The following is a 25,652-nucleotide window of genomic DNA, read 5'->3' on the forward strand; positions in this document are numbered from 1 at the left end:
ACGTACCGTACCGTACCGTACAAACCAATTACGCCATACAGCTGATTCGCACGGTACAGGCGCACAGCTACGGCGTGTAACGGGAGGTACAGGTATTTTCTGAAGTTATCCGATAATACTTTTCAAAAAAAATTATCCGATAATAAAATAACTACGTCATCTCATGTATGCTGTCGCCGCAAAAAGAAAAAAAACGCGGAAGCCAAAAGAAAAGAGCGGCACCGCGAGCCGAGAAGACGCAAAGCCATAAAAGCCGCCTCAGCTGGAGGAAGCGGCGTCAGGGAGACGCACGCTGCGCGCACGGTGAGAAAAGGGAGGAGGTTACTTGGGAGAGAGCCAGAGAGGGGAATCGAGGGACACCCCCGCGTGGCTTGATCTGAGCAGGGATGGAGGCGGCGCTAGTGGAGCGGCTGGAGGCGGCGGTGGCGCGGCTGGAGGCCGCCGTGGCCTCCGGCGCCTCGCTCGCGTCGGCGGCGCCGCGCGACCTCGACGTCCCGGCGGCCGCGGATCCGGCCATCGTGGCCTACGAGGAGTTCGTCGCGGAGGCAGTCGGGCGGCTCACGGCCGCGGCGGAGAAGATCGGCGGGAAGGTGCTCGACGCCACCAAGCTGCTCGCCGAGGCCTTCGCCGTCGCCAAGGACCTGCTCGTCCAGGCCAAGCAGCTCCAGGTACGGGACAAGCGCGCTTCCCTCCTCACTTGATCTGGTTGCGCCGAATGTGCTCCGCGTGTAGATCTTCGGGTGTTCTGACCATCAGATGCGTGGGATTTTTGGGGGAAGCGACCATTGAGCTCATGTTTGGGGGCTATGTTTAGTATAATCCAGATTTTGTTGATCACGAGTAGTGACTTGCTAAGATCATTCTGCTGGAGTGGTTTCTCTAGCAGGGAACTATTCTATGATTGATTTCGTACATGTTATGCAGGCATCGGTGGATCTGAACAATGCGATGCTTATTACTACAATCAGTGATCATTTTAAGCTTTATTTTTGTGCAGAAACCAGCATCAATGGCTGATGCACATGACTTCTTTAAGCCCCTAAGCGATGTTATCGCCAAAGCAACTGCAATGACTGAAGGAAGGAGGCCCGACTATTTCAACCATTTAAAGAGTGTTGCTGACAGTCTCCCTGCTTTGGCTTGGGTTGCATTCTTAGGGAAGGATTGTGGTTAGTAATTTGTTCCCCTGGGTTTAATCTAGTCAAACTTACACAAAATATGCAACTCATTTCGGTTCCCCCCTTCTTATCTGTAAGGCATGAGTTTCCCAACAGCACATGTAGAGGAAAGCTGGCAGATGGCTGAGTTCTATAATAATAAGGTATGCTTTTTCTGTGACCATTTTGTAATTTCTTCCATACTATACCTTGGACATATATATTCATGTAGCTAAAATTAGACCAGCACTTTATTGAAAAGATTATCACACTTCTTCAAGACAGGTTCATTGCATATTGGACTAGGGGGATGTAATGAGAACATGTTGTGACTATATTAATTTTCTTTAGGCAAAGCATTTCTGTTACTAGGGGTTATACCATTATGGCACCAGCTAATTAATTTTTTTTTCTGAGAAATGGTATTTGATGCAGCTTCTATTACATACTTCTCAAATGGCAGCATTCTTGGCCATATTTATGTAACTATTATTCAAAGATAACCAAGTATATCTAGTCTAGCAACAGCAGAGATGGAAAGTCTTTGTTTATCTAGTATATCCATTTTATAGAAAATATGTATTTGGTTATTTGCCACTTCAAATAACACTAACATAAATATGCCACACACAAAACCCAGGAGAACACATTAATCTACCAATATTTTCTTAAATTTTATCAATGTTGGCTATATGAAAATTTATCTTACTAAGTTTTTCTTGCCTTTCATAAAATATTAATATAAATATAAACTCTGAAAGCACCTTTACTCCTCCATTAATATGTTTAAATTTGCAATGTTGACTATGTGAAAAATTATCTTACTAGATTTTCTCGTTAGAAGTGCTTTCATAAAGTAAGATTTTTTTTAGTATATTGAATGCATGGGTTATGGATATAAATTTAGAAAGTAGCTGTCAAAGTTATGTTTCTAAGGAAAAATTCAGTAGCACTAGCACTAAAAGATAACTGCATCCTTCTTAAAGCGCAACCCTAGAACAACTTATGTACACTTAATTGCTGTTGTAGCTTTCTTTGCTGATTAATTTAGCGCAATGCTCTATGTTCTTAGCAATTCAAAGGTTTATTCTACTGTCAAGCAATTGCATCTTCGCAATGTTCTGGCTGATGTAGCATTTACATTATCGTTTTCCCTCTTAGGTTCTTGTGGAGTACAGAAACAAAGATCCTGATCATGTTGAGTGGGCTAAAGCACTGAAGGATCTATACATGCCTGGTTTGCGGGATTATGTTAAGAAGCATTACCCTCTTGGGCCTGTTTGGGGTCCTGCTGGAGGTGCCGCTGCTTCCCAACCAAAGGTTGTTGCTCCTACACCTAAAGCACCAGCAGCTAAGGCTCCCCCTCCACCGGCTCCTCCTTCAGCACCTCTTTTTACCACAGAGAAGTCTCCGAAATCTTCACAGCCTAAAGAAGGGATGTCAGCTGTCTTTCAAGAGATTAGTTCGAAACCTGTGACTGCAGGTATATGGAGACACTTGTTAGAATATGAGGATTTCCTTGTTACTCTCAGATCTTATTAACAGACATATTAAACCACATTATTGTTGTGCAGGGCTGCGAAAGGTTACTGATGACATGAAAACTAAAAACCGTGCTGATAGAAGCGGTGTTGTCAGCAGCTTGGCTGCTGCTCCTGCAGCTCCTGAGAAGACATCTCGTGCAGGGTCTTTCTCCTTCAAGTCTGGACCCCCAAAGCTGGAACTTCAGATGGGACGCAAGTGAGTTTGGCTAGTTCCTAAAATGGCACACCGTCTAGTATGCTATCTAAGAAATTGGGCTCAATGATTGGTTACCTGTAACAACAGCTACCAGGTCCAAGCCCAACCGTGTTGATGTTTGGATAACGTATTGTTTTTTGTTATGGCAGCAGCCTGGCCCTGTATGGGCTGAGTAGAGCCCAAAAGGGAGGCCTGCGGTACTGTTCACGCGGTTACAGTACGCGTGAACAGTACCCCCGTGGGTGATTAGGGTTTAGCTAGGTCGGCGATCTGGCCGGGTTTCCTGCCCGGCTAGGCATTCTAGTCTTCCTGATCTAGTCAATCCATAACAAATTGGTCTGGGATGATGCAGCGAGCTGGCACAAATGGGCACTAAATGGGACTTTGTATTTTGTGCATAGTAGGAAACAGGATGCGGAGCTTAAATTAAGCAGTTTGTTTTTTGGTCAGGTGTAATGATATGATAGTTTGATTAGATTATCTATTCGATTGTATCAAAACTTTTAAGATGGAATATTTGGAATGAGATGGATGAACTTAATTACTATTAAGGGTTATTTAGGTAGAGTAGTCAGTTAGCTCTCTTAGTGTTCTTTTAACCTCAATACACCCTCCAAACACCATCTTTCTGTCATCTCAAGCACCCTTTATTTGCATTTCCTGGTTGCATCTTAAGCATCCCTCACTTGCATGTCTTGGTTGCATCCGTCATCTCAAGCATCCCTCACTCAGCTATACCTGGACACAAACAATACACCACTCCATTCCAACTTCCCTTGTGTTTACTAACACGTTTAATTGTTTACCATATGATGCCCATGTGTTAATATGTGTTCCATCCTTTGTAACTAATAATGGCAGATGGGTGGTTGAGAATCAGGTTGGTAAGAAGACCCTTGCTATTGATGATTGTGATTCCAGACAATCCATCTATGTGTACGGATGCAAGGATTCCGTCCTTCAAGTAAATGGTAATGTGTATTTTAGTTCGGATGTACACCTTTCTCTATGTTTTGGTAACTACAATTCTATAAGCTTTTTGCAGGCAAGGTTAACAATATCACTGTTGACAAATGCACTAAATTTGGAATTGTTTTCAAGGTTAGTAACTTGTTCGAGGCCAAGAGGTTCTCAGCTAATTTATCTTATGGTCCTGGCAACAATAAATTTGGCTACTACTGTGTTTTTCAGGATGTTGTAGCAGCTTTTGAGGTTGTCAACTGCAGTGGCGTTGAGGTGCAATGTCAGGTATTCAATGTTTTATAATACCTAAATTTTATGTGTGCATGTATTTATCTTGTTTGTTTTTCATTTTCTGGGATCTTTTTTTTTCACATTGTTTCCCCTGCAGCTGCTCTGTTATCCTTTTGAGCAGGTGTCTAGGCAGTCTATTCTCTATTGTATGGAAAGTGTTTGATGATTGTTCTCTTATTTATGATCTCTAATTTCTTTGCCCTCTTTTATCACTCATGTAGCTTCTTATTTGTAATGAATTATGATGCAATTGCTTTCTTATTTGTAATGAATTATTCAATTATGAGGACAGAAACAACACTGCAGCCCCAGTACAGTGCTGCAGCATTTCAGAATCTTGATTAAAATTTAGAGCACAAGCTAATTATTTTTTCCTCTAATACACAAACTCGCTATTTTAAAATATAATTTGTTACATATTCTACTTTTTTTTTCTTTCAAAAAACTGAACTCCTTGCCTTTCACTCTCAGGGTACAGCACCGACAATATCAATCGACAACACATCTGGATGTCAGTTATACTTGAGCAAAGATTCGCTGGGAGCTTCAATTACTTCTGCTAAATCTAGTGAAATCAATGTGATGGTTCCAAGTGGTGCCACTGATGGTGATTGGGTAAGATCTGCTCCATACATTTGTACCTTTGGATGCTGTAGTTCCAAAACTTAGTATCAATTGTCAAGTGTTGAAATATGTGGCAACATGTCATTTTGTAGAGCATTTAGGCCCATAGATTTGCAGACACTTACTGTATATTATTGTAGAAATACTTCCTATTAGGCAGAAATACAGTGGATGGACATGTTAATCGCTTCATCCTGATTTGATTTTGAAAGTTGGTTTTAGATATGCCAGATTTAAGATGCTAGAATATCTCCCCCCCCCCCCCCCAAACATTTGCTGACATTCCTCGTCACTTTGGTAGCTGTATTTCTTTTTCCCTGTATTATTTTGAAGTGCTAGTACTTGCTACAAATGCATTAACTTGGTGATTTAATTAGCAGTTTTGATTGCATCCTAGAGTTGACACTCCTGGAGTCTGTAATTTGGGACTGATTGGCATATTCCGATATTCCTGTTTCTGTAAGTGTACCAACTATCAAAAAACTTGTATACCTAACTTTAGCTCTCATGTTACAGGTGGAGCATGCTTTGCCTCAGCAGTACATCCATAGTTTCAAGGATGGGCAGTTTGTCACGTCACCAGTTTCACATTCTGGAGCGTAAATACAATGATTATTACTGCTATTGTGTGTATTTTGTTTGACTGGCCTTGCCTTGTTTGAAGATGATGGTATGCTGAGATGCAGTTTTTGGGTCTGTTGCAGCACTGTACCGGGGCTGCGAGTGTTGTTCTTGTTGTCGGCTCAGTGCTCGGTGTGTGTGTATTGTTTACACACTGGTTGGGTGGTTCCGTTTGATTGGTTTTTTGTATGCCAGCACACCCCTTGGTGTATGTCTTTAGCTGATCATTCTTTGACACCGGATCTTACTATATTTCAATTGATGTGGACGGCTGCTCCGTGGAATCACTTTTGCAACGTGACAGATGGCAATGCATTTATCGTACACTTGGAAAATTGAAATCTTGACGCGTTGCTTGGATCGTGAAGGAGCCACACACTGAAATACAAAAGTTGCCTCCATATTACATAATACATTGGCTGGGAAAAGCTTCTAAAGAGAAAGGTCATATTAACATCTGCAAAGCTGGGCACAAAAGGCCAGCAATGATAGTTAGCACTGAGAAAGTGCGAGACGATTGGGCAGAACTATGACGGGGGCAAGCGACGGCAGCTCCCCTCGCCGTCGCAGTCCCCGGCGCGCAGGGGCTGGAAGCCCCCGCCACCGCTGCCGAGCCTTGCTGCGCTGGAGTCACCTGCAGCAACGGAAGTGTCCTATCAGAACAGAACTCAGAAATTCGCAAGCGCTCGAAACAGCAGCAGCTTGTATTGTAAGTTTGTAACATAACGTAACCCCCACCTGTGGCTGCTGCCCTGGCTTTGGCAGCGCCGGCGCCGGCTGCACCGACGACGTTGGTGCTTGCGCCGGCGCCACGGCCGGCCCCAGCCCGGCCGTGCCGTTCCGGACCAGCCCTGTCGGGTACGTCTCGGTGAGGCTGGTCTGGAACAGCCCGAAGTAGCGCTCCGACCCCTTGCCGGGCTTGAGGTCCTCGTCGTACACGGCGAAGATGTACGTGTCCACCGACTTGCCGGGCACGCGCGGCGTGCCGGCCAGCGACCGCAGGTGGGACACGAGGCCCGACACGAACGCGCGCGCGTTCTCCGGCGTGGCGCCGGCCTCGTCGGGGTCGCCCTTGTGCGGCCACCCGGTCTCGGCGACGACGATCTCCACGTCCTTGTAGCCCTTGGCGTCCAGCGCCGCGCGCACGGCGTCCAGCATCGCGTCGAGCATGTTGGTGTACGTGAGCCCGGACCCGGCGTCCGGCCGCCCGGCGTTGGGCTGGAACAGGCAGAAGGCCAGCGTCTCCGGCCGCGGGTCGCTGAGGTAGGCGAAGTAGGGGTACGGGTTGATGAGGAACGGCGAGCCGGTCTTGCTCAGGAACGCAAGGACCGGGTCGAGCGCCGCGTCGAGCTCCGGCTTAAAAGCGCCGGAGGACGGCGGGTCGGAGCTCGCGAGCACGTCCATGGCGTGCACGGTGGAGACCTTGATGCTGGAGTTGGGCGGCAGCGCGCTGTACAGGTTCTGCATGGCCGGGACGAGCTGCGAGGCGAGCGATGCGTCGGCGAAGAGGACCTCGTTGCCGATGGAGACGGTGGAGACCGCCGGCGACGAGGCCGGGATGTGCGCGGCGACCCAAGCGGCTGCCGCGGCGGGGGAGGACGCGAGGTTGGCGATGTCGCCGTTGGCGGCGCCGAGGAGGAGGGAGATCCCCGTGCCGGCGAAGGCGGAGACGACGGCCGGGTCGGTGCCGTAGAGGCGGACCTTGGAGATGGTCGTGGACTGGATGAGGCGCGCGGTGGACGACGGCGGCGGGAGGTTGTCCGCCACGTCGCCGTAGTTGATGCCGATGAAGGATTGCGGCGCTGCAGGCACGTTTGTCAGCTACTCAGCGTATTGTGCACAACTGCACATCAACCATTAACGACAAGAATGTACTCCTAGGCAAATTTCATAAAAAATTAGACATCTCCATAAGTTTTCATTTCTAAAACTCCCTTCATTTCTAAAACTCCCGCGCTCCAAATGAAGTCAAATCTAACACAAGCCGTTGAGCAAATGTAGAAATTCAGTACACAGAGATTTAACAGAGTTTGGTCTCGCAACGAGCTGAAGACTGAAGAGGCAAGGTTTAAACTTTCAAAAATCACATGTCAAAAGCGAAATCCCATGCGAAAAATTCACACCGGTTAATCACGCCGAACAAACCGGCGAACTGTATCCGTATGTCAGTAGCGGCAGGTGTCACCGCGTCACTGCCCATCGCTACAAGTCGCCGTCGCATGATGTCCTGACGACCGATGACTCCGCGACGCGGCCATGTTGACACATTGGCGGTGGCATGAATAATATGGCCCAGACGAAAGCCCCAGAGACTGCCAACACGGCTCTATCCTACACGGGCATTTGTTCCTTTCGCTGTCCGACAACGAACAGGGAAAGCCTGATGGAGGAGTCCTGAGGAGCAGTAGCTTGACGAGGGGAAAGAAGAGCGTAGGGCACAAGACGAGATTCGGCTATCCAAGCTGGAAGCTGGAGTAGTTTGTAGCTGGCAATCAGCAGATTCAGCTACGCTGAATTTCTCTTTGGGAATCGGGAATCAGCTTTGAAACTGGCAACCAACATTTGTTTTAGCAAAGAACAGAACCCTGATGAACTGACGTTCAACCCAAATCCCCAAAAGAAGAAAAAGAAAAAGGAAAAAGAAAGATGCCCTCGAGTGTTCCAGCAAGAGCAGAGCTCCGATGAACCGACAGACTCGATCAGTCGAATACAAGAAGACACTCACCTGCGAGAGGAAGACGAAGGAGCTGGACGGCTCCCAAGAGCGCTAGCACAACCCACGCCCTCTCCGCCATCTCACCGACCACTCTCCCTTCCTTCCCTCGCACAACCAAACGGAGAGGCACGATCTGATCGGACGGACTCCGCGGGTCCCTCCGGCTCTCCGCCGCTTCTTATCCTGCGGCCTGCGGGCCCTCGCTTTTCCCGGCAGGCCGCGGCGACCAAGCCCTGGTCGCCTGTCGGGCCTCCACCCGCCCGGTTGCTTAGCGAGGAAGAGAACGAGGCGAGGAACAGCGGGCGGCGGGCGGGCGCTCTCGCGGCTGCCTTTTCCGGAGCAATAACAACAAGCAGGCCCAAGCTTTCGCTAAAACGGGTGGAAAAGCAGAGGGCCAAAGCGCTAAAGCCCCTCCGCTCCCGCTGAAAACGAAGCCGCCCTCGCGTCGCGTCCCGTCTTTAGAACGGCCGGCGAGCGAGCGAAGCCGCCCGGTTTGAACCGTGCAGTGCAGCGAGGGTAGAAGGAAGGAAGCCTGTGGAAGGATGGCGATGGACCACAGGTGATCTTGTTGGGTGTTTATACAAAGAACATGGTGAGTAATCTAATCGTAGAGAGAAAAGCTGATGCCAGTCAGATGACCCCCAATCAATCGATCTGTATTTTGATTTAATTGACGTATCTACTGATTGGATCTTTTCAAAGTTTCCACATGCTTTGTCACAGCTATAGGATGGCAAGCCTTTTTTTTTTGCGACCCCAGGCACGCCGGCCGCACTATGAAGTTTTGAACAGAGAAACCGGTGTCAGGATGTTGGGGGGGGGGGGGGGGGGGGGGGCGCATAAGCTTTCAACTCGACGCGAAAAAAAGGTTTTTCTTTTGACAGCCTTTTTTTTTGTTATTTATAGAAGAAAGAAGCTTCATTGTTTATGGAGCGTAATTCTCGCGGCGCAAGATTTTTTTTTTTCAAGGGAAGATGGTCAACCTTCCTTTGCCTAGGAGTTAGGGAGGCCGCTAGGAAAGGGTCGGCATGGCCGCCGTGGTCTTGCTTGCCGTGCTGCGCTTGGACTATGCAGTGCCGGACGGGATGAACTCCTGCCTACCACTACCAGCGTAGCAGCAAGTGGCACGACGCGCACACGCCTATCATTTGCGCAAAGCGCATGGACGTGGTGACAGGCGAGAGGCTCGCTGTGCATTGCCATTTGCAAGTGGGTGCTGAAGGTGCAGGAACTTGGAGTTTTTTTTAAAAAAAATTCTGCTTTTCCTTCTGTCCTGGGTAAGATGAGCCATTTGGGTGTTGACACTTCAGAGATGTCTCATGTCGAGCTTGCTGCTGCGTGACGTCAGGAGACACCAGGCAAAGATCGGGTATGCAGAAGTGGAAAATTTGCCTTTGTTGACGGCTGCTCTATGCACTACATGATACATAGGGCCAACTGCAGTGGCGGAGCTTGATCTTCAATTTTAGAAAAATGAGGGGGGCCATCCTTTTGCTACAGTAATGAACAGTGTCAAAATCACTGTTCATTACGTGTGAAATTTGCACAGCCAGGGGGGCCATGCGCCCCTTTGGCCCGCATGAAGCTCCGCCCTTGGCCAACTGGCCAATATCTATTTGTGGTTAATAAGTCACAGTCTGTCCAGTGCCAGCCCTTTGTGTTTCTAGTTGCGCTAGAACAGGTGACGAATTTAAACCAGTAAATATAGCGCTTGCAACAGATGGTGGAGGCAATGCCTGTACACCATTCAGAGAGGAGGCACCAAAGCTGTGCTAAAAAAAAAATAATACCCTCAAAAAAAGAGATGGGAAAATAAGAAAAATAGTCAAATTGCGGTCATTGAACTGTCGGACGTCCAGTTCATTTTTCCCATGTGGCCCAATGACAAACCAAAGCGCATATCGAAACCCAGAAAGCAGCACATGCATACGGGCCGGAGACCTCCGTTGTAACTAACTGTAAGCTCGGCCCATTTGTAGAGTACTCGTGCGCTAGAACTGAAGAAAGAGACCGAGCGGCGGCGGCGACCGTCTCCATCGGCCACACTGTCAGTGCTTAATAGTAAGCGTTAAGCTTCCTTCGAGGCTTCTCACGCAGACGCAGACGAACGTTTCTCTGCTTCGTCTTTCATCCGCTCCTCATTCCGGCGAAGCCAAATCCCAAACCGAACAATCCTCTCCAAGTCTCGATCCTGGCAGCCGCACCTCTGATGCTCAAGCGATCTCAGCATCAACAACCTCATCACCGGATATTCCGATCCAACAATCGCGCCGCCGCGGGCCCCCAACGGCAGCTTGCTCTCCGTCGCCCGCCCATAGAGAGAGGGTGGGAACTGGATGGAAGGAGATCCGGCGGGCGTGGCGCTGCCCGAGGACGCCCTCGCGGAAATCCTCCGCCTCCTCGCGGTGCGTGTGCAAGGCGTGGCGCGCCATCGTCGATGGCCGCCTGCTCCCGGAGCTCCTGCCGCACTCGATGCGCGCCATGCCACAGGCCGGCATTGCTGAACTCCTTCTCCTTCTTCCTGGAAGAGGTATTGCTTCCATGGTTTCCTGCCGTGTGAACACAACTGCGTCACATGTGCTCCATCTCCACCGCACACGGTGGCTCCGCGGGGCGTCGGCTGTTCGGACCCTGACAGCTCGCGACGCCGCGGTTAGCGCGCGCGTCCCGGCATGCGACATGGACGCCGACATCCTGCCCAGCATTCCGAACGGTCGCCGCTGCCGCCACCGCCTCCTTTCCCCTTGGAGCCGCCACAGGTCAGACTACGGGCTACGGCTGCATCCTCCGCCCTCCGGTTCGCGTCGCGGAGCCGGTCGCTGGCACTCCCACATTATCCGAGCGGGCAACTACAGCCGGCCGGGCATATTCTCGCGCGAGAACCTGGTTGCCGCGTACCCCCGCAGCGGCGACACGAGGCACGCCGCGCCGGGCCGGGACGCCGTCTCCCTGGAACACGCGCGCCGCGCGCGCGGCATGGAAACTGTTCTTAGGTACCGTCGCGGAATCCGCACCAAGAGCTAGAGCATGGCGCAGCCTGCTCGGCACCTTGGGCACTGGGATTGTCAAGGCCGCACCAAGATTCAAGCGGGCCGCGCCATGTGTTGCGATCGAACTCGGAGCAGTAGGAAGCTCGCGCCGGCGGCGACGAGGAGGTACGAGCCGGCGGAGGGCTATCCTCAGAGGAAGCGGGCAAGCGGCGGCGACGTCCTACGCGTCCTCGTCCGGCGAGCCCGCTGGCATGTTCAGCACGCTCCAGAGGCTCGCTGGACCTGAGCCTCCGACCTCCGCCATGGCGCTTGCGGGCAGCGGCATCCAGCTCCCGTCCACCGGCGCTCCTGGCTGACAAGGACGACCAAGTCGTCGCTCCATCTGGGCCGCACGAGTCAGATCCAACGGGTAAAAGGGTATCAAGGGTGGACGGTATTTCAAATACCGTCCACCCCCCAGGTCGTGTTTCGAATACCGTCCTCCCTGGTTGTCGCCGGAACGCCGCCGTGGCTGCATGCAATGCCTCGCCGGAGAGCCGCCGCGCGCGCCCCGGCACTTTGTTGCTTCCCTCTCCTGTCTCCTCTCTCTTGGAAGAGGTCAGCGTCTGTGGCATTCCTCGTTTGCACGACCATGACCAAGGCCCGAGGGCCACGAAGAGCTGAGCTCCGGCGCGCGAACACCCTCGCCGGAGCGCAAGCTCATTCAGACAGTGCTGCGTCGCACTTGCTAACTCGCTATGCCGCGCACGTCTTGTGCGCTACGCAAGCAGGCGCCCCCATGAACGCCGCCTTGAGGGCCCTGATTCTCGCATCAGTTTTCAAGGAGCGGAGCGGAGGTGCGCCCGATTCGGCGAGGAAATTCAAGCTACGCGCGCTCTCCGGGCTCCACGCGGCCGGGAACGACGACGGCGACGCCGAGGTCGAGATCAAGCAGACAAGCGCCGCCGGTTCGATTAGGCGGTGGGCGCGCGGTCGCCGCACTCTGTCGCCAGTCGGCGCCAGCCAACGGCGAGCGAGGGAGGGGCAGGGCGTATGTACTCCCTCCCGCAGAGGCTACGTGCGCTACGCCGCGCCGCGCTTGGCCGGGCCGGGACGTCGTCTCCTGGAACATGCGCGACGAGCATAGGTTCTTCAGAAGCTGCCCAGTGCTCCCTGGCTAGCCTCATGTCCAAAGCTAGCTGCAAAGCAGAACGCCGCCGCTGCGAGCACGCTCCCTGTCCCACCGTCCACTTCGATCCTGCGCTGCGATGGAACTCGGAGTCGGAGCGCTAGTTAGCTCGCGCCCGGCGGCCCCCCAGACGATTGCCCCAGACCACAGCGCGCAAGGGCTGTCCGCAAAGGAAGCGGCGGCGACGCCCCCGGCGTTCTCGTCCGACGAGCCCGCTGGCGTATTCAGCATGCAGTCCAGAGGTGCGCCGGACCTTCGCCTCCGGCCTCCGCCATGGCGCCGCTGGCGGCATCCAGCTCCGGTCTCCCAGTCCACGAGCGTGGCGGCACAAGGACGACCGAGTCGTCGCTCCATCTGAGCCGTACGAGTCAGATCCAATGGGTAAAAAGGTACCAGGGGTGGACGGTGTTTCAAATGCCGTCCACCCCCGATAGGTATTTTGAATGCCGTCCTCCCCTCCCCGGTCGTCGCCGGGACGCCGCCGTGGCTGCATGCCACTCCGCCTCGCATCTGATCCGAGATCCCAAGGTGCGGCAACTCAGGCGTGGACTCGCTGCGGCTGGAGCAGCGACTGAATCGTAACCATCGGCGAACGGCGATCCCAACTGGCGCGTCGCCGCGCGCGAGCACCATCGTCGGCCTGCTCATCGATCCTCGCCAGCCCGATCGAGAGGCTGCGAGCGAACTGGATGGAAGGAGATCCGATGGGCGTGGCGCTGGCCGAAGGCCGAGGACTCCCTCGCGGAAATCCTCCGCCGCGCAGCCTCGCCGCCTCGCGGTGCGTGTGCAAGGCGTGGCGCGACATGGTCGACGGCCGCCGCCTGCTGCTCTCGGAGCTCTTCCCGCAGCCGGTGCGCGGCATCTTCCTCACGTCCGATCAGTTCGCTTGCCCGTCCTTCCTTTCTCTCACCCCTCCATGGAGCCGGACGTGCTCCGCAACCTCATGCTCGGTTTGCATTGCATCCGTCAAGCTATGGTATGTGTTCTATGTGCAGTGCAATGGTGGCCTCACTGTTATGAGGTAAGTGTTAACCACGATGCAATGGCACTGATTTCTGAGCTCATGTATGCATTTCCACGAATAATTATATATTCACATGTTGTTTCCTCCTTCCTTTTTCCTGTAAAAAGATTCAGCAATTCCACCGGTTGTTAAATTTTTATTATTGATTGATGATTCATATTTTGCAGAAAATCCTTGTCAAACAGTAAGTACCGAGTAACTAAGATGCCAACTGATATTGAAGAGTTCTTAGAATATTATGGTGTTTATCTAGGACGGTCAAAAGGAAGGGGTATGTTGTGCATCATTTCATGATTTGTACAAGCTTCGGGTTTGGATCCTATGATTCGTGCGGTACAATAGAATGGGTGTTGAAGCATCGCATTGGCATTTGCCATAGCTTATCCCGTGTAAGGAGTCATGCATTGGGAAGAAAGTAAGGGACCCTGGAAGATATACGTGAAGAGTAAAGTTGGATGGGACTGTGATAATGACAATATTGTTGATAATGGCGCCGTACAGAGCTTGGTAGGATATGTTAGTGTCCTTGGATTTCATCCTTACAATGACATCATCTTCTTGAATCTTTCCCTGGACAGAGCAGTGGCCTATCATCTGGATACCTCCACGGTTCAAGATTAGGGTAAGGTACGCCCACGTGATTTCTATGGTCCTGCGACAAGCATGACATCATCTTTCGTGTACCCACCATGTTTGAAGGCAGAGTTCCCAGAAAATAAATTGGAAGCCCATGTTTAAGAGGTAGCTTATTTGTTTCAAACAATTGTACCTTTGGATTTTATGGCATACTTGAGTAGTTGAGTTGGAGTCTCTGTTGCCTTCATGTTTGTTGTGGAGGGAGTGAGGGGCCTCTGGCTCAAGGCAGATAAAATTTAAAATTCAAGCTAACCTCTCTCTCAGCAAAGAATTTCTTTTTGAAATTTCTCACTCTACCCTACATTAATTTGTGTCCATTGTAGAACAATAAATCTTATTTATTTATTTATTGACTCCATTAGAATTTTGGCTTCTTCGCATTTACATGGGCAGAAAGCGGACGGCCTTGAGGGCGGCATCCTTGTTGACGTCAAGATCCACCAACTTGTTCTTAATGCTAATGAGGGAGCCGTAATCTTCTTTCCTTGGCATTACTATGGAGCCATCAATTTGATGCTAATATCGCAAGAACGTGAACCAGGCGCCGTTGCTGAACTCACCAATGTAGAGGTTGTCATTCCTCACTACCAGAGTCATCTTCTCCTTGATATTTTATTTGCTAGTAACTAGTAAAGATGATATTGCTACTGTCAAAGGCACATGCTAGTGCCAAATGACGGCACATGCCCCCACTCACACTCTAGTTTCTAGTAGACTTCACTCTAGTTTTCGTGGAACTTAGCCTAGATATTTTGTGAAGTTACGATAGCATAATAGGTCTTCACTAAAATTTTGTACAAGATTAGCATTGTCCACGGCCTTTGCATCCTCTTACCCACATTTACTTACACAATGCATGCATGAACCCGAGAGGTGCTGGGCTGACATCCAGATTGATGATCAATGGCGACCAAATTCAACTGAATGCCAATCCTCGAGGAGAGTAGAGCATGAGCCGTACATCCATCCACCCAATTACTCCATTTCTTTTTTTCTCGAAAACACAGTAGAGCTGCGCATCAATATATTAAGAAGAAGAATGGAGGAAAAAGAGCCTCCAGTACACCAAGGTACAGATTAAAGGGTCTGTAGCCACCCTTAACAAAGCTAGCTGAAACTCACTCTAAGATAAAAGCTTGACCAGCTTGACCAGAACCTGACCAGCAACACATCCAACTAAGAAACATGAGGGGCAAGAGCGAGAAGATGGGACACTTCTCGAGCCCCTGCCAAGGCCCACTGCCGCACTTCTTCTTTGAAGGCTGAGACGATGGTAGCCGAGTTGGAATTGCCACCATAAAAAATACAGTGGTTGCGATGGATCCATAGTGTCCAAGCTCCTAGAATAATGATGGAATTGAGCCTTTTTTTTAACTTGGCCTGTTACCTTGTCGCTTGAGTTGGCCCACCAATCATCAAAACATGAATCATTCGGCTGTGGAGCAAGGACGTCTAAGCCAAAGAGTTGCAGAATGTTGAACCAGAATTGTCTTGAGAAAACACAAGAGATCATCAGGTGGTCAATTGTTTCCTCAGCCTGATCACAAAGAGGACAAGTTGCAGGGTGAGGGAGGCCTCTTCTTGCAAGGCGGTCTGCAATCCAGCACCTATTATGAGCCACTGTCCACATGAAAAATTTATATTTTCCAGGGGGCCAACTCCTCCAAATTCTTTCCTAAGGTCTAAACCCAATGGCCCCAATGAAAATTGCTTCATATGCTGATTTTGTCGAGTATTGGCCTGAAGCTGAAAATTGCCAAATGTGTACGTCCTCTACATCCGGCTGTAGTTGAAAATTTGAAAGGAGTTCCCACAGCTGTAAGTATTCAGTCAAGACCTGTAGAGTTAGTGCCCCTTTTATATCAGTAATCCAACTTCCATCAGAGAGTGCTTCAGCTAGAGCATAGCGTGCGAACTCAGCTAGAGTAATGTCGGGTACCATGATTAGGGACACCCTAATCAGAGGACTAAAACCGCCCTAAAGACGCAAACGCATGCTGAGCAAATGAGCCCACAAAGGCCTACAGCCTCCTTCCAACCTGGAAGAAAGGAAAAGACTCAAAGAAGCCCGACACACGGCCCACGTACGCAGTGCGGCCCATCCGCACCCCCTCTCGGCCCCGCGGGGTGAGCTCCGCCACGCTCGAGGGCTCCCCGCCGAAGCCCTCGACTGCGCCCCGCGTCTCCGCCTCGCTCGAGGGTAGCGAGCCTGCCCTCGAGAGAGCGGATCGTCTCCGCCTCGCTCGAGGCCACCCTTCGGCGGAAGGGACAAACGACCCTTCCGCTCACCCGCCCGCCGTACGGAGGCATTAATGCCAACCACTCCTCCACAGCGCCCGGGTCAGATGGCGTCAGGCCGCCATTCCCCACAGTGGCTGTGACCGGAGTCTCGTTCGCCAACTCCGGTCACTGCTCCGCCATTCCGGACGCTGTGGCGACACTGTGGGAACCTGCGACGCAGTACAAGACGTGCTCGGCACTGCTCCAGCTACTATACTGCCAACTCCCCATACCTCCTTCATAGTTTCCCTTCTGCGGAGCCCTCGAACGGCATGTGCAAGACCCTTAGAACGCCGCCACGCCACACCTGGAGGATGGTACCCCCCACAGCAACGACCATGCCGCTCACTGGAGCCAGGACGCCGGCGCGATCTCCGCCTGCACCCGCGTCTGCGTGACACATGGCGGCTCCGGACCCCTCCCGAGTAGCTAGCTGAGTTGAGAGCTCGCGGGAGTCCGGATGGCACGTGGAGGTCCCGGGCCCATCCGCGGGAGTCCGGATGGCACGTGGAGGTCCCGAACCCACTCGCGGGGGTCCGGGTCCGCGGCCATAGGTGCTGAGCATTTTCCACCTCTGGGACACGTGGTGACACCGGACCCGTCCCCGAGCGGGAAGCGGGTCCGGGACCGTTGGTCCGGTGAGATGGAGTCAAAGACGATGCCCAGGACGACTGCCACGACCGGCGCCATACCCCACAGTGTACTTCCCACAGTACTCGATCACTACACCCCCGCGATTCGGGGAGAAGACGAAGACTTCCATGATCCCCAGCGCATGTACACCGTCCCTCCTTGTGTCTATAAAAGGGTGGTCGGCCCACCTTTCGGTAGAACACAACGCTTCGCACTACTAGCAGAGCACATACGCTCCTCTGAACCCCGATATTGGCACTCGCCTCGATCAACTCCTCCTCTAGCGGAGACTTGGGAGCTTCCCTCCCCCTCTCGCCTCGCTTGTACCCCCAACTACAAACACCCCCGGTGCAAGATAGTACAGTGCTCTCGCACACCCCTTTGCTGGACGTACGGCCCCACGGCCGGAACCAGAATAAACCCGTGCGTTACTGTATTGCCTCTTGCATCAACATCTGGGACGAGGAACATGCAGCATCATCACTGTTTGGGTCCGGACCGCTGGGTCAGGGCACCGACAGTTGGCGCGCCAGGTAGGGGCTGCAGCGTGACATTTCTCTTTTTGTTCCCATTTGATCTCCAGGGATGGCGAGCAGATCCAACCCATTCCCCATGGGCGCCTCGGATCTGCTCCCAGCGGGATATGTGATTTGGTTCGGGAGTCTCGACTTCATCGCGACCGGCGACGGCCACGGCACAGACATCCTCCCGTCCGGAGCCAACCCTGATACGCCGACACCACCGTCCCTGCGCGGGAGGCGCCCGCGCCAACACGCGTGGCGAGTGCGCATGTGTTGGCGCTGCTTAAGTACCCGTTTTATCCCTTGTTTATCCTTGATAATGGCATGAATTCAATATCAAAATCACTAACCGTCCTAACCCCGGCGTAATTATGAGTCATTTTCACATTTGCACATATATTTTGGAGGAACTTCATTTTTGCAGGTTTTTGGCCTATTTTGGAGCATGAAATGATGAGGCCCGTGATCGAGCGCTAACACGGAGAAAGACGAAGGCCAAAGCCCAAAGGAAGGACCAAAGCCCATGTTGATTCGAAGCCCATTCATGCACATCCACCTTCCAAGAGAGCCCAAGGACCAAAGCACGAAGCCATAAAACTCTGGGGACTTAAACAGAAGATGCTGGAGCTTGGACGACAAGCACCCCTATCTAAATCGCGGAGATAATGATGTCTAAAGCCCACATGTAAAGGTGAAGAAAGTCAAAATATCGAGAAAAGCCACACGGAGGAAGATGTGCTTGAGATTTGGAGGTTTACCCATGCGATCAACTCAGCCCGAGAGATATTCGCGCAAACAGCATGATCTTTCGGTGCGGATTCAGAGACTTAAACGGCCTCTAATGGAAAAAGGTTGAATACCAAAGTTGTGGGCCTCGATGAGAGCTTTGATTTAGACATATGGAAGGCCCAATTCGGGTCAAGGAGCTAGGAGATATGGCCCCCGAAATACCTGCTGCGTAGACAAGTCCGAAATCAGACAGATTTTCACCACGATGATATTCTTATATGCTCTTGCTTATGGAAAAGTGATGAAAGTTGCTACTTTGTTTTACCTACGCTATGTTGTATATGACTTGACCATTTGCTCTGAATTAAATGGAATTAAAATGATTAAATACCGGCTCTTTTATTTGTTTAGGTTAAATGACTAAATTCTAAACCCACATATTCTATGTTGCTTTTTGATTTAAGTCTACCGATTACCTTACATCTTGTGTTGTTTAATTTGAAAACTTAATTTCTATGCTATCTACATTTGTGAATCTCTTGCAAAGTTCTACCTACCAAAACCTATACATATATATTTTTTCATGATGAAACCTTTAGATTGCAAACTTATATTTTGATGAGTTGGATTAAGATCGATTTCTTTGGTACGAGACTAAGAAGCTGGTCATTCCGTTTTTTTTGTGTAACCTTCTTTTTGCTAGCCTATTTATCCATGCATTGTGAGTTTCTACTTCGGAAATTTTATAAACCTCGCTGGATATCCACCCTAAACCAAAAATATCTTTTTGTAATTACCTCCTTGACCACAACCCAATTTGAGTATGTATTATTATTTCGACGGAATCAAAAGAATCAAGGGCACCATATAAAGAAAAGTTTTGGGAGACATGGCTCCCCGGAGATTCAAGAGGTTCTACGAAGAAGAAGGTGAATTTGAGATACTTACCATAGCTAGTTGGTTCTCCCACTATTCATACTTGAGGACGAGCATTCGTTCAAGCATGGGGGATGACTGGGTAAGTATTCTATGTTATCAAAAGTTCTAAGGAGTAAAAAAAAGAAAAAAAGAAAGAGAAAAATGAAAAAAAGGAGAAAAAAAGAAAAAAAAGAGAAGAATAAAATGCTCCTTATTTCTTTTTGGCTTCATTAATTTTCCAAGTTACTTTGAAGAACTATTCCATACTCAAATCTTCCAACCATGTGCAATCCGATAACGAGAACTTCATTTGTATCTCGGGATCATCCATTTGCCACTTGCACATGTCCACCTATCTAAATGTGTGTGTTTCATCTTTCTCCCTCTCCAACATTATTTTCCAATGGCCTTTTTGACTAGTCTCGGTAATTCCATTAGATCTCTCTCTTAGTTTGACAATATTTCAGATATAATGTTTTGCTAGGATTGTTTTTACCTACCAAGCTCCGCATAAGTCTTCCACTTTTATATATTAGTAGAATAGGTTGAAGACAATCTAATGTAGACTTGAGAGACTTTATGAGATGAGTATTTCCATGATCTTTTGCAAGAGAACCTCACTTATGTTTGATATGCATTCTTTTGAAAACTCTTCACGATGAAACAAGGTAAATGTTTGAAGTTCGCTTAAGTTTGAGAGCATTGCATTTATCTATTATTGTGGCTTGTTCTTTAATTGCTAGTCTATCTTCCATAATGAAACAGTAGCCGGTCACAACATGAACTAAAATGCTAAATACTTGAGAGAGCAATATGTCTTGTTATGTATGACTAAGTGCAGAGAGGACATTGAGGGGCAACGTTGATTTCTTTATAGCAAAGCCCCTGGACTTACTCGAGGACGAGCAAGGTTTAAGCATGGGGGAATGTTGGCGCTCCTCAAGTACCCGTTTTATCCCTTGTTTATCCTTGATAATGGCATGAATTCAATATCAAAATCACTAACCGTCCTAACCCCGGCCTAATTATTGGTCATTTTCACATTTGCACATATATTTTGGAGAAACTTCGTTTTTGCAGGTTTTTGGCCTATTTTGGAGCATGAAATAATGAGGCCCGTGATCGAGCGCTAACACGGAGAAATACGAAGGCCAAAACCCAAAGGAAGGACCAAAGCCCATATTGATTCGAAGCCCATTCATGCACATCCACCTTCCAAGAGAGCCCAAGGACCAAAGCACGAAGCCGTAAAACTCTGGAGACTTAAACAGAAGATGCTAGAGCTTGGACGACAAGCGCCCCTATCTAAATCACGGAGATAATGACGTCTAAAGCCCACATGTAAAGGTGAATAAAGTCAAAATATCGAGAAAAGCCACATGGAGGAAGATGGGCTTGAGATTTGGAGGTTTACCCATGAGATCAACTCAGCCCGAGAGATAATCGCGCAAACAGCATGATCTTTCGGTTCGGATTCAGAGACTTAAACGGCCTCTAATGGAAACAGATTGAGTACCAAAGTTGTGGGCCTCGATGAGAGCTTTGATTTGGACATATGGAAGGCCCAATTCGGGTCAAGGAGCTAGGAGATATGGCCCCCGAAATACCTGCTGCGTAGACAAGTCCGAAATCAGACAGATTTTCTTCCGAGGCTGTTTTGGGGATCTTATCTTCGCTTCCAAGGAAAGCAATGAATACCAAAGTTGGAGATTATTTTGTGGCACACAATCTGGACACCGAATTTGCATTATTTAGAGTCCGGACATAGGAGATATGGCGTCGGCAAGGAAGGGCTGCGAAACAGGAAAATTTGGACGAGACTGATTTTATGGAAACCAAGTTTGCTTCTCTCCCAAGGAAGATCTCGTGCAAGGCAAGATGGAACACGCCCCAAGGCTCCCCAAGGGCATAAATACAACCCCCTAGGCGCCCAAGGGAGGGGATCCAATTCACCCAGAACTCGACGAAAACCTAGGGCTAAGACGGAGAGAGACGACGGCCGCCGCAAGTCTTCGAGGGTACCTAGGAGATGGCTTAGGCCACCCCTAGCCGCCATGGCCTCCCTGCGAGGTTGTGCCATGGTGGGGTTCGAGAGTCATCCCCAATATTCGTCGGGGTATGTACACACACGATGGTGACATCAATCTACTCTTTATTCTAGTTGTCTCGACTTTGGTCTACTTCAATGCATGCTTTCTTTCTCATATGTAATGCATCTATATGTTCATAGTAAGATTAGATCTCTTCGTGGTAATTAGTCTACATCTTGCGGATACGTTGAGGTAGCATGTTTTAGCTAGTGGTTGATTACCCTGGTGTGGTGACAGCATGGCGAAGGGAAAAGTTCTAGCGACGACATGATGTGGAATAGGCCCGATGGCGAGTACCATGGGAGTCTAGGGTAAAGCTTTGGGAAACCTTAGGCGTCGACACGCACCTCGCACCGGCGACCTTGGGAAAGTAGGCCGCTTGCGAGCTGCCTTTCTGAGAGATGATTTCGTGTACCTTTAGTTGAGATGCAATCTATGCTTTGATCACATTTTTCACTAGAACCGTACCTAGAGACGATAGGCCCTAGCTCCTTGGTTGTGTTATCTCATCTACGGTTGTGGGTGTGATGAACACTTATGCTTCATTCATATCTATCAAGTGTTTAATTTATATGCAATCTTCGCTTCATGTTTAGGATAGGTTTGATAGATTAGATGGTAAACCCTAGTCGGTTCGCTTCCGATCCATGGATGATAAACCTTGGGGGAGTACTCTAAAGGAAAAGCTACCACGATCCGTGCGCTTGCGGTACGTAAATTGGCGCTTTAAGAAGCGTCAACAGCATGGCGCGGCGCGGAGCGGCTCGCCTTGCCACCCCCACATGGGTCGAGGCAAGCGGGTCGCAGTCCGGCGCCGTGACTGAGGACGCCGTCACCTCACCATCACCGACTGCGGGAATGGCTCGCTCTGCCTCTCCCACATGGGTCGAGGCTGTTGGGTCGTAGCCCGGCGCCGAGGCGGAGGACGTCACCGCTTCACCGCCACCAACTGCAGCGACGGTGCCTTCCGAGGAGGGCGCGACCGCGATGTCGCCTCTTCCCTCCGGGACGCACACCCCCGTTGCGACCCACACTTCATCCGTCAGCACCAACGTGAGTGCGCACGAGGATCTGTCGGGTTATCACCTCATCTCGATCGACGACCTCGCGGCACCGCCACTTGGCAGCTCATACCCCGACTCCTCGGATGAGGGGTACGTCTTCGTGCGAGAGCGCGTCGCCCCGGACTTCTCCGGAGTTCGCGATCGCGAAGCACTCCTAGTGTTCCAGGCTGCGGCAGACTACTACTTCGCTTGCTCCGACGACTCCAGCGAGGAGGACTACGATCTCACCCGGAAGTTCTCCATGGTCGAGCTGGCGGAGCGGGGCAACGACTCGTAAAACGACACGGCGGACTCACCGACGAACCGACCAGTTGAGCCTCCGACGAACTCCGCTGCGCCCAGAGCAGCTACTCCGACGAACCACGCCCAAAACTAACATTTGGAACATTCAGACTAAGCTACGTCGCTTCTATCCTTGAAATTCCAAACCCTTTTGTACACCATTTATACTCGTATTTCCCGGAATAATAAAGGAGTACAATTTACTTATTTATTTTCTGGGAACCTTCCGAACCCTAAGGGGCTCGGATGCGCACGAACACTGAGGTACCCTCGGCAAAGCCAAGCCTCCCTCGGGGGCTACTACGGGGGGAACCCCCGAACGTCCCCAAAGCTTCGCCACCATTTTTCGAAAAAATTTCGTATTTAAGATTCTCGTATACTTAGAAAAATGGATGCGAGTCGTAAGCGACTACGGTACGGGGCCGGCCGAGCCGCGGGACCGCCTACGCCTCCGGGATACGACATCTCCACTCACCACCCTACGCCTAAGTTGCTTATGGATGCGAAATTCCTCGTAGAAATTTATCTAAGTCACATACGAGAATACGAAAACTTAGTAACAAAAACGGCGCGCACGAACGCACAAGGCCTCGAGCGGCCAACACTGTCGGTTTACATTAATCTGTCTTCTCGCATAGAAACATGTTCAAGGTAAATTGCTAATCGAACTGCATGGGCTCTACGAGCCACCTACTTTCTACAGGTCCCTCTCTCCGTCGCGTGTACCCTCGAGGGTCGCCCTCGGGGGCTACACCGTCGAAGACCACCCTCGGGGGCTACAAGCCGTCGAAGTCCTCACCAATGCTTGGAACATACAGTAGTTACGTCGATTCTATCCTTAGAGTTCCAAGCTATTTGTGCATCGTTTGTACTCGAATTTATGATTTCCCGAAACAATAAAGGAGTATGCTTTACTTGCTTATTTTTTGGGAACCTTCCGGACCCTCGGGGGCTCGGAGGCACACGAACACTGAGGTACGCCTGGCTTTGCCCTCGGCAAAGCCGTACCTCCCTCGGGGGCTACTACGGGGGGAACCCCCGAACGTCCCCAAAAAATCACCAATATTTTTCGAAAAATTTCCGTATCTAAGTTTCTCGTATTCTTGGGAAAAACGGACGCGAGGCATGAGCAACTACGGTACGGGGCCGGCCGAGCCGTGGGGCTGCCAAAATCTCTGGGATACAGCACCCCCCTCACCACCCCACGCCCAAGTCGCTTATGAACGCGAAATTCCTCGCAGAAGTTTACCAAAGTCGCATACGAGAACACGGAAACAGAGTAAAAAAAATGAGGGCTCAAACGCACAAGGCCTCGATGGGCCACACTGTCGATTCATAATTACCAATTCCTTACATCCACAAGTACTATTTCGACAAAGTACTAACCTATTACATGGGCTCCGAGGCCCAGACGACCTATAGGTTATCATTCCCCCCTTGCGGGTCTTCTACAGCATCGAATTCGGCTATGGGGGGATGTCGGCTTCTAGCTTCGCGGCCAGGATGGTGGCGAACTCCTCGACGGTGGCGTCGGCATCATCCATGATGGCCGACGCAGTATCCGGGCTGGCGTCGCTGGGGACCACGTACCCCGACGACACTCTCTGGAGGTCCATGATGTAGTGCGTTGAGGCCACGGCGAGGGCTCGCAGGACACCAAGGCGGAAGGTGCTCTTGGCGTGCTCAGCGATCCGGCCACCTAGCGCTCGCAGGCGGCTGATCACCGAGCTACCAGACACGGCGCCCTCCCCCTTGAGCTCCTGGCACACGCTCACAGCGGTTCGCTCCAGGTCAGCATATTCAGCCTGCGCCGCCATGAGCGCGGTGCTGACTGCCTCCTTCGCCACAGTCTCGTCCGCCACTCTCTGCCTCAGCTCTGGTCAAAGGAACCAAGATAAGTTGCGATGAACAAGAATACAATAACAGCAAAATCTCGAGCACTCACCCGTGATATTCTTCTGCGCTTCCGCCTGCTGGACTCAGACGGCCCCTTCGAGCGAGGACAAGGAGTTCTCATTCTCCTTGAGGGCGGCCTCCGCGTTCCAGATGGCCACCTCCTTTTCCTTGAGGACTTTGTCCTTTTCCTCGAGGGCCCCGAAGAGCGTGGCGATGGTCGCCTTCTTGCGTTGGAGCTCGGCCTCCTTGCCTTGGAGTTCAGCCTCCTTGTGCTGGAGCTCGGCCTCCTTCTGCTCGAGCGCCATCCTGACACGCTGCAGCTCCGCAGTCCGCGCCTCGGCCTCCTGAGCCTTCTGCTCCGCTGCGGCCCTCTGGATGTCACGCTCGCCGGCAGTGCGTGCCAACTCTTCCTGTAGCGCCTGCTGACGCGCCCCCAGATCTATCATCTTGATGTTGGCGTCGATGTTCTTCAGCACCAAGTCGGCATTGTGCTGCCCAAGCCAGCGCATTTGGGAGTCCAGCCGGTTCAGCTCGTCGCTCTTTTTGCTTGAGATGTCCCTCAGCCGCTGCAAGTGGAAGAGCGTGAATGAAACGAACAAAATCAAGGCCAAATACACACGATTCCGGGGAGAGCGCCACCTACCTGGCTGATATGGAAATCCGTCATTCTATGGATCTCCAAGGCGCAGTCGAGGTGGCCCAGAATCTGAGAGCCGGCCTCGAACTGCACCTTCCAGACAGCTTCCTCCTCCTGCTCGTTGCAGAGAAACTCCAGAGGAACCCCAGACTGGACGATCGCCCCGTGACGGGGCCCCTCGGACGCCCCCACATTGAGTACCTCCTCGGAGGCCGACGTGAAGTCGACAATCCGGTCGGCGGCGCTGGCAGCAGCAGCAGCAGGGTCAATGTCCCTCGAGTCCCCGTACTCCTCACTGCTCACCGGCAGTTGCAACACCGGCACCACGTTCTCCGGCGCCGCTTGCGCCGTCACCACCGCAACAACCCCGTCGTCCCGGGCCCCCGCAGGCTCTGGGACGCAGGTTTCCTCCTCTGCCGGTGCCCCTGGCACCGACTCCTCCTCCGCGACACCCTCGACCATAGCCCTCGGGGGTTCGAGGACGAGGGTCTCCACCCCTATTTGGTTGGCAGGGCGTTCCTGCGCGCCCCCACCAGTTTCCCCTTCTGCGACCGGCCGGGCGGCGCTATCCGCGTCGCCCCGACCAGCCTCGACCTCGACGTCCGGCCGGAAGGCATCGTTTGCACCGCCCCGGCCGGCCTCCCCCTCGGCGTCAGCCTGAGCGGCCGTTAT

At 51.3% G+C, this 25,652-nt stretch overlaps 2 protein-coding genes across 2 annotated transcripts; one reads left to right on the forward strand and one right to left on the reverse strand.

Moving 5' to 3' along the window:
• The first annotated feature begins 234 nt into the window (after nt 1-234).
• On the forward strand, nt 235-5,680 carry LOC120649934 (cyclase-associated protein 1-like). The gene is made up of 10 exons (XM_039926865.1): nt 235-668; nt 998-1,169; nt 1,257-1,321; nt 2,319-2,640; nt 2,732-2,897; nt 3,759-3,868; nt 3,943-3,998; nt 4,089-4,145; nt 4,623-4,766; nt 5,292-5,680. Exons 1-10 carry the CDS (start codon nt 387-389, stop codon nt 5,376-5,378), a joined length of 1,461 nt encoding a protein of 486 aa, XP_039782799.1. The 5' UTR covers nt 235-386; the 3' UTR covers nt 5,379-5,680.
• Nucleotides 5,681-5,720: 40 nt separating this feature from the next.
• On the reverse strand, nt 5,721-8,650 carry LOC120649935 (glucan endo-1,3-beta-glucosidase 7-like). Its single transcript, XM_039926867.1, has 3 exons — nt 8,122-8,650; nt 6,135-7,198; nt 5,721-6,030 (listed from the first exon to the last, which is right to left on the reverse strand). The coding sequence occupies exons 1-3, from the start codon at nt 8,189-8,191 to the stop codon at nt 5,842-5,844; spliced, it is 1,323 nt and encodes a 440-aa protein (XP_039782801.1). The 5' UTR covers nt 8,192-8,650; the 3' UTR covers nt 5,721-5,841.
• Nucleotides 8,651-25,652: the final 17,002 nt, after the last annotated feature.

This window comes from Panicum virgatum, chromosome 9K (genome assembly GCF_016808335.1).
Source record: "Panicum virgatum strain AP13 chromosome 9K, P.virgatum_v5, whole genome shotgun sequence".
NCBI lineage: Eukaryota > Viridiplantae > Streptophyta > Magnoliopsida > Poales > Poaceae > Panicum > Panicum virgatum.